Here is a 15,861-nt window from a genome sequence, read left to right as displayed (position 1 = left end):
TTTCTTTTGTCTGTTCCACTCATCCTCAATCTTTCACGCAGCTTAAAACTGGCTTGCTCTCTCTCTTTCCCAGTGCCAACAAAGGTCTTTGACCTGAAGTGTTATCTCAATTTTTTCACAGATACTGCCTGACTTCTGAGTGTTTCCAGTATTATCTTTTTTTATTTCTGTTTTCTAGCATTTGCATTTTTATTTATTTTTACTTGTACTGAGTCAGATTTTACAATAATATTTAGATGAAATTGCTCCCAAAGGTTAAATGACATTTTTTCTCATTCTAATGCTCTTATAATCCCTTTACCTTCACAACACTTCCATTTGAAAAGCTATTCACATTTTGATTGACACTTCTTGAAAACTCACTCCTAATTCATGTTTGGTTCTGAGAACATCAAATAATTATCCCCATAGATACTCAGTCCCAATCTGTGGTAGATTCAGATCCCTATAATCTGGAGTCAAATGAGGGTCGATGTGCTGCATTGGATTTGGTGAATGTCCTGCAGGAAAGGAGGCTTAGAAAGAACTAGCCTGGGGTAGCTCTGAGAATTAACCCCAGACTAAAGTGTCAGTCATTAAAGCATACGAAAAATGTAAAGAATTCCCAGCATTCTCCTTCATTTTTTATTTCCAGCAATTGTTTTGTTCCATTTTTGATCGCTCCAGTGTGGATATTAATTTTCTTCTCTCTTAATCGCCCTTTCTATTTATACCTTCTCCCAGCAGATTGGCAGCATTAATACACTGTCATCACCTCTCTGTTGAGACCTTGGTGTTAAAATAGGCAAGCTTTGAGTTGCAGAGTGGGGGAGAGAGAACAAAGAGAATGACTATGAAAAGTTGCACAAAATAGATGACAAATCACTGACATTTCCTTTGTTCTCTCACACACACACACCGCTCCCCTTGCTTTACAAAGCTTGCCTATCTTCTAAATGCTACTAGATCTGATTTAAGGACTTTCACATAAATGCCACAGATGCTGCCTAATTTGCTGAGTGGTTCCAGCCTTTTCTGTTTGCATTTCAGTTATGGTATCTGCAGTGTTTTCTTCTGCTTTTTGGATAGGTTCATAATGTCTTTAGGGCAGGACACAGCAGTGAAAGGAGATGCCACTAGCACAGAGTTCTCTGCCTGTTTTTTTAACAAGGACAAGTTTAAAATGAATTTTGATTTAGGATAAATTCTGGAGGGAACCTTGAGCAGGCAAAGTTTTCCTACAAACCAAATATGGCCGAACATACTCTAATTTTATCTTCATTACAGTTGATTTCTGATAATTAGCTCTTTGTAATCAAGTCTTCCTACAAAACGCTAATATGATAAATCACTCCAATCACAGGCACTTCAAAATCTTAGATGAGGAAGTCCATACCTCTCTGAAAAGTCTCTCAGGGATTGGAAGGTGTATAAGGTCTATATATAGATAGGCTTCTTGTCACTTTACTGAATAAGCTCATAAAGGGTTCAATGTGAACACATGTATTTTTTTAAAAAAGGTACTACTTAATTGTAAACAGGAACAAGAAGACAACAAAACTTGCACTTATTTTACCTTTTTCAGCACAATTTCAAGGCACACTTCTCAAAGGTCTGTAAACAAAATTTAACACCAAAACACAGCAGGAGATATTAGGAATGAGTATCAAAAGGTGGATTTCAAAATTAGTGTGAGGAAGTTTATGGAGGAAATGCCAGAGCTGAAAGACTTCAGAAGCAGAATCATGTTTATCACTGACATAAGTCATGCAATGTGTTGCTTTGTGACAGCAATACAATGCAGGTATTAACAGATTACTATAAAACTTCGGAGTAAAGATATGACTGCTAATACAATCAAAACCATGGCCAAACAAGAAGCCAATTCTGGAGAGGTAGAGAAATCTCAAAGCAAAGTGGGAGATTCTGGAAGTGCATACATCTGAAAAGGGGATTTAACTTTGAGTTACTACTTGGCTGGGTCAAAATGCTGACTGAAAACATCAGGCTCATAGGTGAATGGATATTGGCAGGAGTTCACAAAGGCGGCAGAATTTTGGATAACGTTAAGTACACAGCTACATAAGAAGCAGGAGGAGGCCAAAGAACATTTTGAGCTCTCTTCAACTTTGAATAAGATTATGACTAATCCTGTCATCTTGGCCTCGACACCACTTTTTCACTCTCGCCCCATGCCCTTTAATTCTCTTGTGGTTCCAATACCTGTCAGTCTCCACCTTGTATATTGAAGGTAGAGAATTCCAGAGCTTCATGTTCTTCTGGGAGAAGAATTTTTTTTATGTTTTGTAACTCCAAAAATATAAAACCAATCAAAAGGAAATCACGAAGCCAGGAATAATGTGGTTGTTACTTCGGTGAGATGTGCACATATGATGTGGTAGCATCGTGACATATGCTATTCACGTACTTTTACATATAACATCACGAATTATAGCCGGCTGGTGACATAGTGGCATCAGTGCCGGACTTCGGAGCGAATGCTCCCGAGTTCGAATCAAGCCGGCTCCCTTGCACGCTTTTCATCCATGAGTGTCGAGCTAGCAACTTGACCTCATAAAAATAAGAAAGTCTGCTAAAAAAACGCCGTCATGACTGTGTCCCGATGACTCCACTCGGAGTTAAGGGCTTTCTTCTTTCTCCTTAATGAATTATGTAAGCAAAGAAAGGATGCTTCACAAATAATTTATTTACTATATTTCTCAAATATTACTGAAATATTAAATGCTGCAGCACTCCTCCCTGCTTAGATGTAAATGCTAAATCAAAATAGAAACCCTCTCAAATCAAATACTTAACATGTTGCTCTCTGGTCATATATATGTATATGAATATGTGTGTGTGTGTGTGTGTGTGTGTATGTGTGTGTGTATAGATGGATAGATAGATAGATAGATACAGATATGCTTGTGGGATAACGCCTTTCTACTCAATTGATCGATGTGTCTTCTCCAAATGACATCAGACACACAATCTCCACTGTGTAGGAGAGCAGTCCAGTTCTGTCCTTAATCTTTCTGAGTACCCACTTTTAGTCAGCTCTGTAGTTCCTTGCCAGGACTGCTTGTCCAGGAGTGAAACATCGAATCTCCTTGTTTGAAGATCCCTCAATTTTATCTCTGCTGTTTGTCCTGCATACTCCTTCTAATCTTTTGAACACTAAGTTTGGAGATGTTCCTTGTCATCCTCACCAGTAACAATGATATCATCCAGGTAACACTGAGTGCCTGGGCAACCTCGCAGCACCTGGTCCATAGGTCTCTGCCAATGTGCAGATACTACTACAAAAGTAAGCCTATTATAGTGATAAAGCCCTTAGTGAGCATTTATGGTGAAAAACACTTTGGACTTTTCTTCCATTTCCATTTGTAGACAGGCATCTGATAAGCCCACTTTGCTGAATGGTTTGCAAAGATATCCTTTATCCTGGGCAGAGGGTATTGATCTACTTTCAGTACTGGGTTGATGGTGACCCTAAGATCACCACAGATCCTGACAGACCCATTCTTCTTGGCTACTGGAACTACTGGTGTTGCACATGGGCTCCACTCAACCTTGGAAAGAATTCCTTCAGCCTCCATGCAATCTACTCACTGGCTACTTTATCATGGATGGTACAAGGAACCCAGCAGACTTTGTAAAACTTAGGTGTGGCATTTTCATTTAACTCTATTTTACCCTTGATATTATGAGTTTTCCAATGCCATGCTGTAGCATCATCCAGTGCCTTTCTTAATTCACTTTCAGTTGACTCTATCGCGGGCAGTGTGGCATGCAAATGGTGGATGGATCTCCGATCAAGTCATAGTTGTCTCAGCCTCTCATGGCCACTCAATGCTGGTCCTCTTGTTTTTTTTTTACCACATGCAAGCCCAGTGTGGCTTGTTAGTTCTTGAATCTCACTGTTACAAATGTCATTCCCACAGGAGTTATCTTTTCTCTAGTGTAAGTTTTTAGTTGGATATCTGCAGTCATCAATTCAGTATCTTTGAAATGCCATTCAAACTCATTTTGTGGAATGACTGAAACAGCTGGCTAGTGTTGAACTGCATTTTAATTAATTTGCTTTTCACTTCTGGTGTAAACCGTATTGCTGGTTTATGGTTGGTTTTCATATTGTAAATCTCAAGATTATCCGGCCCTATGTCATTCTTGTCATTACCCGATTTTTCATCAAGAGTATGCAACTTAGTGCCCTTTTTGAAACGAAACTTGACCGTTTCTTTTTCTCTTCACTGTGCAGTCCATTTATTTTAGTCTGCCCAACATGCTCTATGTATGTTTCCTACTTCGTGGTACTTTCTGCAAGCTTCACCTTTAAACCGGCACTGGTCTGGTGTATGTGAACCCCTGCCACAACTATAACACTATTTGCTTGATCAAGCAGGTTTCTGTTTGATGTTGCAATTTTGTTTATGCTCACTTTCATTCCTGGCTGCAACTCAATTGCATCTCTGCTGCTGTTTCCATTGATACAACAATTTCAGCTGCTCTTTTAAGTGAGTTGTGCTTCAGTTGGGAACCATTTTTGAATGCTTTCTGGTAAGATTCCACAAACTAAACCATCCCTTAATACATCATTAAGCCCATCACTGAACTGACTATGCTTGAACAATCTCTTCAATTCAGCGACATAAGTGGTAATGGACTTCCCTTTCTTTTGATTCCACTTATGAAACCTAAAGCCTTCTGCAGTAAACAATGGTTTTGGTTCTAGGTGTTCCTGCATTATATCATGATATCAGCAATGCTCATTTCAGCTGGTTTGGGTGGAGCAGTCAAACTTCTAAGCAAACTGCATACTTTTCAAGCTATTACACCGAGTTACACTGGCACACACTTTTCATTGGCTATTTTATTTGCTTTAAAATACTGCTCAATTCATTCAGTATATACAAGCGTATAATCCGAGTACCTGTTGTGCAATCGAATCCGTCTAATTTTCTGATGTAGCCAGCCATTTCTGCTTTTTTTAAAATTTATTATTATCAACCAGTACTCACTGTTTATGAACCCAAGAATTTTCTCCATTTTCTGCCTTTTTTTAAAACTTGGCCATCTTTTGTCTCTCTGACGAAAAAAACATGCTGTGTTTTTTTTTAATTCGAACATCTCACTGCACCTCAACAGGTAAGTAATCATCTTTGTTTCATTTTAAAAATTATACATCACCACTGTTATGTTCTGGAACTCCAAAAACATAAAATTAATGGAAAGTAAAACACAGAGCCAGGGATAATGTGTCTACTTTTTCTTACTGTAGTGAGGCATGCACCTATGACATGGTGGCATCATGACGTATGCCATTCACGTACTTTTACATATAACTGATAATTGTGTAATCAAATAATATATTTACAATATTATTCAAACATTACTGAAACATTAAATACACAACAATTTCCTCATCTCCACATTAAGAGGGTTTTAATTGAGTCTGGCACTGTTTTATGAAATTCTAGAGACTCCCATTAGGGAGCTCATCCTCCTGATATCCACCATTATTACTTCCTCTCAGACATTTCATCAGCCATTTTTTACTTTGATATCATTTTATTATCTACCTAATTACATGTTGTATTTGCATCTAGATGCTTGGTGTTTCATACTTCCTTCCAAAAACTTCCCACCTGAGATTCCATCTGCCAATTTCTTGCCCTATCCTTTGTGCCCTTCTCACAACTTGCTCACCTACCTTTCTTTGAACTATCAGAAAATTTAGTTAGACCATAAGAGATAGGAACAGAATTAGGCCATTCAGCCCATCAAGTCTGCTCTGCCATTCCATCATGGCTGATCCATTTTCCCTCTCAACTCTGCTCTCCTGCCTTCTCCCCATAACCTTTCACACCCTGACTAATGTAGAACCTATCAATCTCCGTCTTAAATACACCCAATGACCTGGCCTCCACAAACACCAGTGGCAATAAATTTCACAGATTCACCACCCTCTGTCTAAAGATAATCCTCCTCACCTCCATTCTAAGCGGAGGGCTTTGTGTATAAGAACAGGTTCAATAGGGAATGTTTTCCCCGGATTAAAGCTGACTGAGTGGCTTGGTAAAGGTATATAAAACTATGGGCGGATTGATAGTAAGAATTATTTTCCTTTGGTAAGGGGTATCAAAAAACATTGTCGCCTGCTGTAGATAATTATTTTCTCTGTTTACATCTTTGAGAAGGATTTAAAGTAACATTCTTTTCTATTTCTCCGGAAATTCCTACCTTGTGAGTCAGGGAATGTTGTTTGAGGTGATGAGATTGAATGAATTCCATTCCACATTCAGTGCAGATATATGGACGAATATCTTTATGTTTCATTGTGTGATTTTGCAATTGACTTGGATATTGAAAAGTTTTGTCACATTCATCACAACGATACAGGGTTGGTCCTCGATGGGATGTAAGATGCCTCTTTAATTGGGCTAGAGTGGGGAAGTCAAGTCCACATTCAACACAGATGTTATCACGGCCATTTGTGTGTTTGGTTTCATGGGCTTTAAGCTCACTTGGATAAGCAAAGCCCCTCCCACAAATGCCGCAGTTATATGGTTTTACGTCACTGTGCTGCATCATGTGTCGCTTGAGGTGGCTGGTCTGAGTAAAAGCTTTGTGGCAAACATGACATTTGTGAGGCCTGGTGCCCTGGTGCGTGAGCATATGAGTGTGCAGATGGCTCAACTGCTTGAAGAGCTTTCCACATTGAGAACAAGCATGCGGCTTGATGCCACTGTGTCCCAAAATGTGTGTCACGAGATTGTACTTGGACGTGTATGACTTCTCACACATTCGGCACTGCCAACGTTTCTGATTGCCACCTACATCAATATAATAACTGTCATCAATCTGAATGTTAACATCGACTCGCTCAACTGCACTCTTCTTTTCTTCTGGGATAGTGGTAGCGGCATTAAGATTGCTCAGAGGAGTATTTTGGAAAAGGGGATATCTTAGATGCAGGCTTGATGGTGCCATAACAAAAGGAAGCATGAATTCTGGAGGAACATTGGCGAAGTACGGCTGAGAAGGATGCATCATCAGAGGACTGGTAGGCCACATTACGTTATGTTTAATGGGATCGTGCTTCAAGCACATAGTGTCTTGGTGATCAAAATTTCTGAACAGCTGAAATCCTATATTGCTCAGGTCTATCATTTGGCTAATGGGTTTTGGTGATGGCAATTCAACTTTGATGTCTTCTTCCACATTTTTTGGCAAGTCTTCTGAATGAACAGCATGAATTACTTTTGTGGGAGTACTTTTCCTTTTACGAGATCCTCCTTCAGAGCTTGATGAGAATCCTTCCATGCCTCCATTAGGTATGTCATTTCCAGAATAGGGAATTGCTGGTTCATCATCTTCAAAGGCTACAAATTTGTTAGTTTTTATGGTTAGTGGAAGAGGTTGCATGGGTAAGTGTGGAGAAGTACGTATTTCTTTCACATCTCTAGAAATATGAATGTCTTTGTTCTCTTCATTTGTACACTTGTCCTCCATTGATGGTGGCCCAACTTCCTTTCTTAAAATAGAGGAAACAACACAAAAATTAAAATCAGTGGTGAATATGATCATCAGAAGTAGTAAAACAGATGACAGAAAATTCATAATTCAATGTAAATGTAATCTTCCATGGTTTTTATCTCATTTTTCCAAAATTTCTTATTTCCACTCTTACCCAATGGAAACCAAAGGTGACATTAGCGAAGTTTTAAAAGATGACTCATTCCCATTATCTGTAAGGAAATTGGGGATGGGGATAAAATGCTGGTCTATTCAGAAAGCCACTCACAAAAAAACCCCCAAAAAATGTTTAGAAATTGTGCATGAGCTCTTTAGGATGGGTTTTGATTAATGAATAAATATTTATAACATGCTATGTCAAAAGAGATCATGATAGAAATAATTCAAAAATAACTATAAAATGAGAAACATCATATACATATTCTGTTTGGCACAATTACACCCAAAATTCATTTGAAATTGTGCTAAATAGGAATTAGAATCTGCAATTATCAAGGGGTGCCAGGGTAGTGTAGCGGTTAGCATGGCACTTTGGTAGATCAGGTGTCAGAGATCGGAGTTCAATTCCAATGCTGTCTTTAAGGAGTTTCTAAATGAGAGCAGCCTAAATTCAGACTTTGCCATCTGATAGACTATATCATTGTCTGAGCATGAGACTGAGTGGTCCATAGGGCCCACATGACCAAGGATAAGCTATCTCATTTTTATTCAGATATATCTCCCTTTTGTGATAGATGTAATAATGGAGAAGCTTCACTAATTCATATGTTTTGGACATGTCCGAATCTTGGGAAATACTGGGAGGAAGTATTTCAAACTTTCTCTGTACTTTTCAACGTAAATTTTCAGCCTAACCCTTTGAGTGCTTTATTCAGTGTTGTTGGAGAGAAAGATATTATTCTGGAGACATCTAATTTGCACATTTTGGCTTTTATTTCTCTTATAGCTAGGAGGACGCTCTTGCTTAAACGGAAGGATACTGTTCCGCCTACTCACGCTCAATGGTTACGTGATGTTATGTCATGTTTAAATTTAGATAAGATCCGTTGTTCAATTTCTGAATCTAGCCAAGACTTTCACACATTGTGGGGACCATTTTTGAACTATTTTCAAAATCTTTGATTTCTTGTTAAAGTACAGATGTTGACTAATAACATATTTCACTATATGATAAGGATTTTGTTTCCTTCTTTCTTTCTTTACCAAGCAGCTTCAATCTTGGTAGTGGGTTTAGATTTTTTTTCTGTATAATAATAAAATTATCATATTTCAATATTATGATTTAATTTAATTTACATGAATATAGAGTAATGAAGTTGCAAGTGTGATTCAAATAAGTATTGGTATTATTCTGTCTTTTTTTGACTTATAATATATATTTCTTGTACTCTGTATTCTTTATGTAGAAATTAATAATAAAAATATTGAAAAAGAAAAGCATGAGACTGAAAGATCCTGTACCATCAAAACTGTAACAGGAGCCAATGTCCACTAGACTAGCCACTATCCAGTCTGCTCCTTCACCTCCATCACCATAGGCACATTCTTTGTTAGGAAACTTCATCGCAATTCAAGGGCAAAGAAGGAGGCATTGAGGCTAAACAACAACAAAAATCTTCAGATCTAAAAAACATTTGGTGAGTAGAAACAAGACGGAGTGCCAAACTACTGACTGATAATCATGCAAACACGAGGATATCTGCAGATGCTGGAAATTCAAGCAACACACACTAAAAAATGCTGGTGAACGCAGCAGGCCAGGCAGCATCTATAGGAAGAGGTACAGTCGACATTAGGGTCATTTTTTAGTGTGTATTGCTTGGACTGATAATCATGACGTGTCAATTCTTCTGTGCTGTTAGAACAACTCTGGCCCAAACACAAATGACCCATGATATAAAATGTTAAGAATGGAGGAGAGCTCATCAGTAACGGTGAGGTCAGTGATGTCAGCAACCACTGGGAGGAGAACTGTGGAAGTTACTTAGGGAATTATGAGGGGTATAAATAGGGTAAATGCAAGGAGGCTTTTTCCACTGAGGTTAGGTGGGACTAGAATTAGAGGAAATAGGTTAAGGGTGAAAGGTGGAATTTAAGGGGAGCTTCTTCACGCAAAGGGCTGTTTGTGTGTGGAATGAGCTGCCAGCGGAAGTGGCGAATACAGGTTCAATTTCAAAATTTAAGAGAAATTTGGATAGGTACATGGATGGTAAGGATATGGAGGGCTGTGGTCTGGGGGCAGGTTGACTTGGCAGAATAACAGTTTGGAATGGACTTAAACAGCCTGAAGGGCCTGTTTCTGTGCTGTGGTGTTCTATGACTCTATTAAGCACAGTATGGTTGAGTTGGTCCAACATTCCATGCCAGTATTTTATCTCCACTTGAACTTCTTCTTGTCTCTGTCCTGCTAAACTTATAGGCATACCAAAAATGTTAGGTTGTTTAGAAGGATGAATTTAAATTCTTAAACTACTGCAGTGGGATTTGAAGTCATTATTGGATTGTTACTCAAGGACCACTGAATAACTAATCCTGTGACTGAACAACTGGACAATTGTTCCTTCTTCTTCTCAAGTGTCCTTGACTCCAAGCCACATTATAAAGTTGACACCAGTTCAGAAAGATGCTGAAAAGACCTGCTAAAGTACGTACGGTGCAACTTCATCTATCTCCTGGAAAAAGAAGGGTATTTAAATGACAATTCTCTTGAATGAAGACTGTGGTAATAACAGAGGTTTCTTCCTGTTCTTTGCTGCAGGGAATGCCATAGCAGGGCTTTTTGTCTACCACTGATCCCCAGGGTATAGGCAACAATTTTTACTTCATAAAAGCCTACAAACTACTGACTGGGTGGGAAAAAGGAGGATCCTTCTCAAATTAAGCTGCCTTCAAAGATTTGTTACTGTTTTTCATCTGTTCCACAATTTCATGCAAGCTGAGATGGTCATGAATGGGCGTGTGCCAAACCCAATCCCAGTGCTTACTGAGATCAGGCAAGGTTGTGTCATTGGTTGCCTGAGGAAATGAACATTCCAAGACTAGGACTCAAAATTGACATAAAGCTTATGGTCTACCGTGTAGCAGGATCCCAATCTTCTTGTCATTGACAATTCGTGGCTGCCATTTCAAACAGCTACAGAGGTACCAACAATGCTGCCTAATCAAATTCATCCAAGTCTGTTAGCATGAGGAGTGAACCAACTCTAATCCTCTCCTATGCCAATATTCTCAGTAATGAGGTTCTGATCACACTCAACCAGCTTTGGACAGGTTACACTGCCTGCAATCGACTCCTTGCATTGGCACTTTATTCTGAGTTCCATGCAAACAGATGATTCCCAGTAAAATAAAAATCTTCAAGGACCGGCAAGATCTCCTTGAAAAAAAATGCAACATCCTCTCTTAATTCTTGGAAGTCTTTGGCCCAAGACTGCTCAAAATGATGAAGAAGCATCTCGAAAGATATCAGACACTTAAAGTCTCTCTGACAGATATATAACTATAAACATATAACAATTACAGCACAGAAACAGGCCATCTCGGCCCTTCTAGTCCATGCTGAACCCTTACTCTCACCTAGTCCCACCGACCTGCACTCAGCCCATAACCCTCCATTCCTTTCCTGTCCATATATCTATCCAATTTAACTTTAAACAACAACATCGAACCTGCCTCAACCACTTCTGCTGGAAGCTTGTTCCACACAGCTACCACTTTCTGAGTAGAGAAGTTCCCCCTCATGTTACCCCTAAACTTATGCCCTTTAACTCTCAACTCAAGTCCTCTTGTTTGAATCTCCCCCATTCTCAATGGAAAAAGCCTATCCACGTCAACTCTATCAATCCCCCTCATAATTTTAAATACCTCTATCAAGTCCCCCTTCAACCTTCTACACTCCAAAGAATAAAGACCTAACTTGTTCAACCTTTCTCTGTAACTTAGGAGATGAAACCCAGGCAACATTTTAGTAAATCTCTTCTGTACTCTCTCAATTTTATTGACATCTTATTGACATATATGTGGGGGTCAAATGTAAACAGTGAAATTAAAGCAAAACAGCGCAGACAACCACCACCTTCCTGTCAGATTTCAACTGTTGCACCTCTGGTAAATTCTGCAGAGGACACACCAGTCACTTCAGAACCCACTGTTGTTGTTCTCAAACCCAAAGGGATTCTTATGATAAAGAAGAAATAGCCACTGAGTACATGGTTGTCCAATGTTATACCAGAATTCTCTCATTCAAGGTTTTACAGATCTTAGGAATTTTCTATCCCAATGTGACATGAATACTTAGTCATTAGGAATACTGAAGGCAAAGGTCAATGGAATTTGATTTTCAGCTTTAAGAGAATCATGAGATGAGGGCAGTAGGTAGGAGAAGGAAATTGAGCTGAAAGATTAATGCTAATCTAGTGAGAATAAGAATTAGAAGTAAGAGCACACCACTTGGCCACCCAGCTTCCCTGTCGCTCAATGTGGTGTTTATAATGAAGAGCAGTGTTTTAGGGTACAGAATGATTTTCATGAGTTGGCAGATGGACTTAATCCAGCTGGGTGTGAGGAGATGCATTTTGGGAGGACTAATAAAATTAGGAAATATATGGTGGGGCTTAGGGGATATTGAGAAATAGAAGGACCCCTAATTCTAGAAGGGGGAAGATGCCAGAATAAAAAGGTTGGGGCAGGAGAAAGAGGCTAGTTGGAAGGTGTATAGGTGAAGCTAGGTGGATTGGAAAGGTCAAGGGCTGGAGGAGATGGAAGCCACATCGCGAGCACTGAACAGATCAGGCTGGGGAGATCAGTTTCAAGTAACCCACAGCCCCTCAAAAAGTCAGTGGAAAATCATGGGCTGATAAGTGGAAAGATGCAGTCTTATTGTTACTAGTCAAATGATGGCCTGCACTATGCTAGTATTAAACATTTCCTTGAAAACTACAAATGCTCAATTTCCTACTTGTATATAATTGAAGCTATTTAAACAGAGTCGAGCTCTTTGAGTTTTATTCATATTAAGCTCTGAAATGAGTATGGCCTTTTCCATTCTTTACAAAGACTGTTTGAAACAGGGTCAGTATCCATTAAAATTGCCTCTAAAATTTCTAGATGCCGTCCCAAAGGCTGACAGGAGTGCTGTGTTGAATCTATGAGTTGCTCTAAGAAGACTATGCTGTGATTTGATACTACTGTGAAGTGTGGGTTTCACAAATCATTACTAACAGTTATAACAAGAGTCCGATGAAGGAAGTGAGATGAAAGCTAATGCTTCCCATGGGCTCCCATTGCAAACTACAGCTTGCAAAATGTTTGCGTAACATTATTGTTCTTAATTATTTAAATTATAATAATTTATTTTTTATCTCAATTAGCATGAAGCTTGTCAGAATTTCAGACTGTACCTACCTCTTTAGTGATCAACGATATAATGTGTTTTATTGCAATTAAGAAAGTAAAAGAATGATGATGTTTTTATTTAAAATTAGAAAGATATGTAAGAACAAATTACCTTCAATGGTTGGAAATGAGAGGACAAATACACAATTAATCACAAGTGGGGAAAACTTAAGGGAAAATTTTGCAACCTGAGGTAAATAAAACTATTTGAAATCTTTAGACCCAGGATGTATGCCACAGGATGCAGCTTGTGTCAGCAGAATATGACATAAATTTCTTGAAATTTTGGAAATTTTTGTTGTCTGAAAAGAAGAACATGTGGATTTGAAGTGGGTCAGCATACCAGTAGGGACATTTGTGAGATCTAACACTCAGTTGGCAGAAGGATGGCATGGGAGACCTTCAAAGAAGTAGCATGAATCATCAGTTCTCAGCAATCCATGCATTTCTGAAGGGACGAGAGTAAGTCATTATGAGATTTCAAGGTCATTAGAGCTATATCAAACATTAATTCCATCCAGTTCTGGGTACCATGCCCTAGGTAAGATGTAAAGGCACAGAACTGTTCATTATTGTTTCCCAGCGATAATGATTTACAAATATATGGATTGATAGAAGCAGAGAAGACTGGCAGGAGATTTGATAAGCAACCTACACAAAATGCTGGAGGAACTCAGCAGGCCAGGCAGCATCTGCGGAAAAGAGTAAACAGTCAACGTTTCAGGACAAGACCTTCATTAGGATTTAATAAGGTGATTGAAATCATAGAGCACACAAGAGGGAAAACTGAGGTAGAAATCAGTCACTCTTCTAACATGTGGAACCTGCAATATTGTGATGCATTGAATTTTGCTTCCAAAGCCAATTCCATTGAATATGTTACCATGTAGGACCATGGATATGTTTCTATTTCGTGAATTTTAATGAATGAAGGAACAACAACTAAAGGACTCTAATTCAAGGTGATCGGCAAAAGAGCTGACAATGATTAAACGCTATATCTTGCATAATAAGTTATTCGGATTGGATTGCAGAGATTGAGAGGGTATTGGATACAGCTTCATTATTAGTCCACAAAAATAATTAAATACATAATTAAAGAAAATAAACTGTGAGTATGACAGAAAAGAACAACAGAGGAGGTTAATCATTGAATGAACTGTGCAGAGTCAAAATTTTGAGTGAGATCTCTCTGTAATGTATTTTCTTTGATTCATTAAATCTGATATGTAAAAATTTGGACCCCTTTAATTAAATAGTAAGACAATGTATGTAGTTAGTAACTGGGGAAACAAATAGATTATGTTGGCAGACGCTGACTCAGTTCTTTGGGAAATGATGGATTTAGTGGTTAAATTGGTGGGAAAATTATGTTATGTGGTGCATGTTGTCTTTCAAAAAGTCTTTGATTTCATATTCAAAGCAGACCATCAAAGAAGAGTGGTTATGCAAATTGAATAAAAGACTGGTTAGAAGGGAAGAAATAAAGAGGGCGTTTACTCAGGTGATTGGAAGTTGTCAGTAATTTTCCATGGAGATCAGTTCAATTCTGTTCATTGTGAAGAGGATACAGAACTATAATAAATGCTGTTCAAAATCTGCAGGCAACACTAAACCAGATGGCAGAATAAATGGTTTTGTTTTCAGTCCAGAGCCACGGTTTCTTTGGGAGGATAGAGGAAGATGGAAAAAGAAAATAACATGATCTTCATTTCTACTAGTTCTTCCTGCTAACATCCGGTGCGGGATCACTGACAGCAAAATTGCCATTTTCTGGTGTTGTACTGTTGCTGATAGGGCCTCCCTAGCTAAGAATCAGATGCTCTGGCATGCTTTACTGACCAACACTTTAAAGTATCACAATGTTATTCTGATTTCCACCACGATCTATCAGCAGACAAGGCTGCTTAAAGATACTGCGAACTGAAATGTTAACTAGAAACCTAGATTTAGATAATCCTTTCATTATGTCTGTAGGAGTATGCATGACCACAAGACAACTGGATCAGTGGAATAAAATAAATCATCTGATTTGAAAGCAATTTCAAAACTTGTTTTCTAACTTAGTTCTACTAACGAATTCATTATGCAAGTTTGTTCCATCACTTACTGTGCCTTTTAAAATTAATTGGTGTAGTTCAGGATGAAAGCATTGGCAAAGATAGAAAATCCTCATCTGGGAAAGCCATTGCAGATTGCACATATCTGCCGCAGAACTCAATAGGATAGCAATCCACGTTTTTTGTCTGCTTTTGCTTGGGCCTTTGACACAATTTATTTGTTAACAAAACAACTGAAAACATGACGAAATCTCAGTTTCATAGGAAGAAATTAAACTTTATTGCTACTTTGATCTACAGCACACCATTCAGTGCTAGGAATTGGTGCTGTACATTTCGTATGAATTCTGCTTGGATTTTTGCATTAACAATCCAAGTGAGAATGTCAATGTAAATGATAACATTGCACTTTGATTTACATCGGGAGGGTAGCTTGATTGGGCACAACATTATGGGGATTCCTATCTAAAAACAAAACTGGTACAGTGTTCTAAACCACATCATGTCATGATGCCACAATATCAAGATGATTCTTCCTGAAACTTGTCTGATTATTTAATTATGTTAATCTGTCTCTGACTATGCTGCTATACCTGTTCTGATACATAGGTCTAGGTGTGTGTATGTCATTTAGGCATCTGGAAAAGAAAACGTGCATGATTTAGTTTTGTACAAATCTTGGAATTCTGGAATAAGAGACAGCAGAATGTGGAGCATTGCGGTGAAAATGAGGCAGCATTGGCTAATGTGCCTTGCTTGCACAAATACAACAGCCAATACAATAATGGGAGAGGTACGTGCACAACTCCCTCACATAATCTTCCATCTACGTGATTTCCTAACTAGAGTGGATGTGGAGAGGATGTTTCCTATAGTGGGAGAGAGTAGG

At 38.6% G+C, this 15,861-nt stretch overlaps 1 protein-coding gene across 4 annotated transcripts in view; it reads right to left on the bottom strand.

The window, feature by feature from the left end:
• znf366 (zinc finger protein 366) overlaps positions 1–15,861 on the bottom strand; it is a 48,294-nt gene that overhangs the window by 21,745 nt on the left and 10,688 nt on the right. For all 4 annotated transcript variants that reach the window (XM_072257940.1, XM_072257939.1, XM_072257943.1 and 1 more), the window contains one exon: positions 6,223–7,516. In XM_072257940.1, coding sequence (XP_072114041.1) covers positions 6,223–7,494 — 1,272 coding nt within the window. In that variant the 5' untranslated portion in view covers positions 7,495–7,516. The remainder of the gene's footprint in view (positions 1–6,222; positions 7,517–15,861) is intronic.

The sequence above is a fragment of the Mobula birostris genome, chromosome 5 (genome assembly GCF_030028105.1).
Source record: "Mobula birostris isolate sMobBir1 chromosome 5, sMobBir1.hap1, whole genome shotgun sequence".
NCBI classification, from domain to species: Eukaryota; Metazoa; Chordata; class Chondrichthyes; order Myliobatiformes; family Myliobatidae; genus Mobula; species Mobula birostris.
Note: the sequence above shows the minus strand (reverse complement) of the source record. Positions and strands in the feature narration are given on the sequence as shown.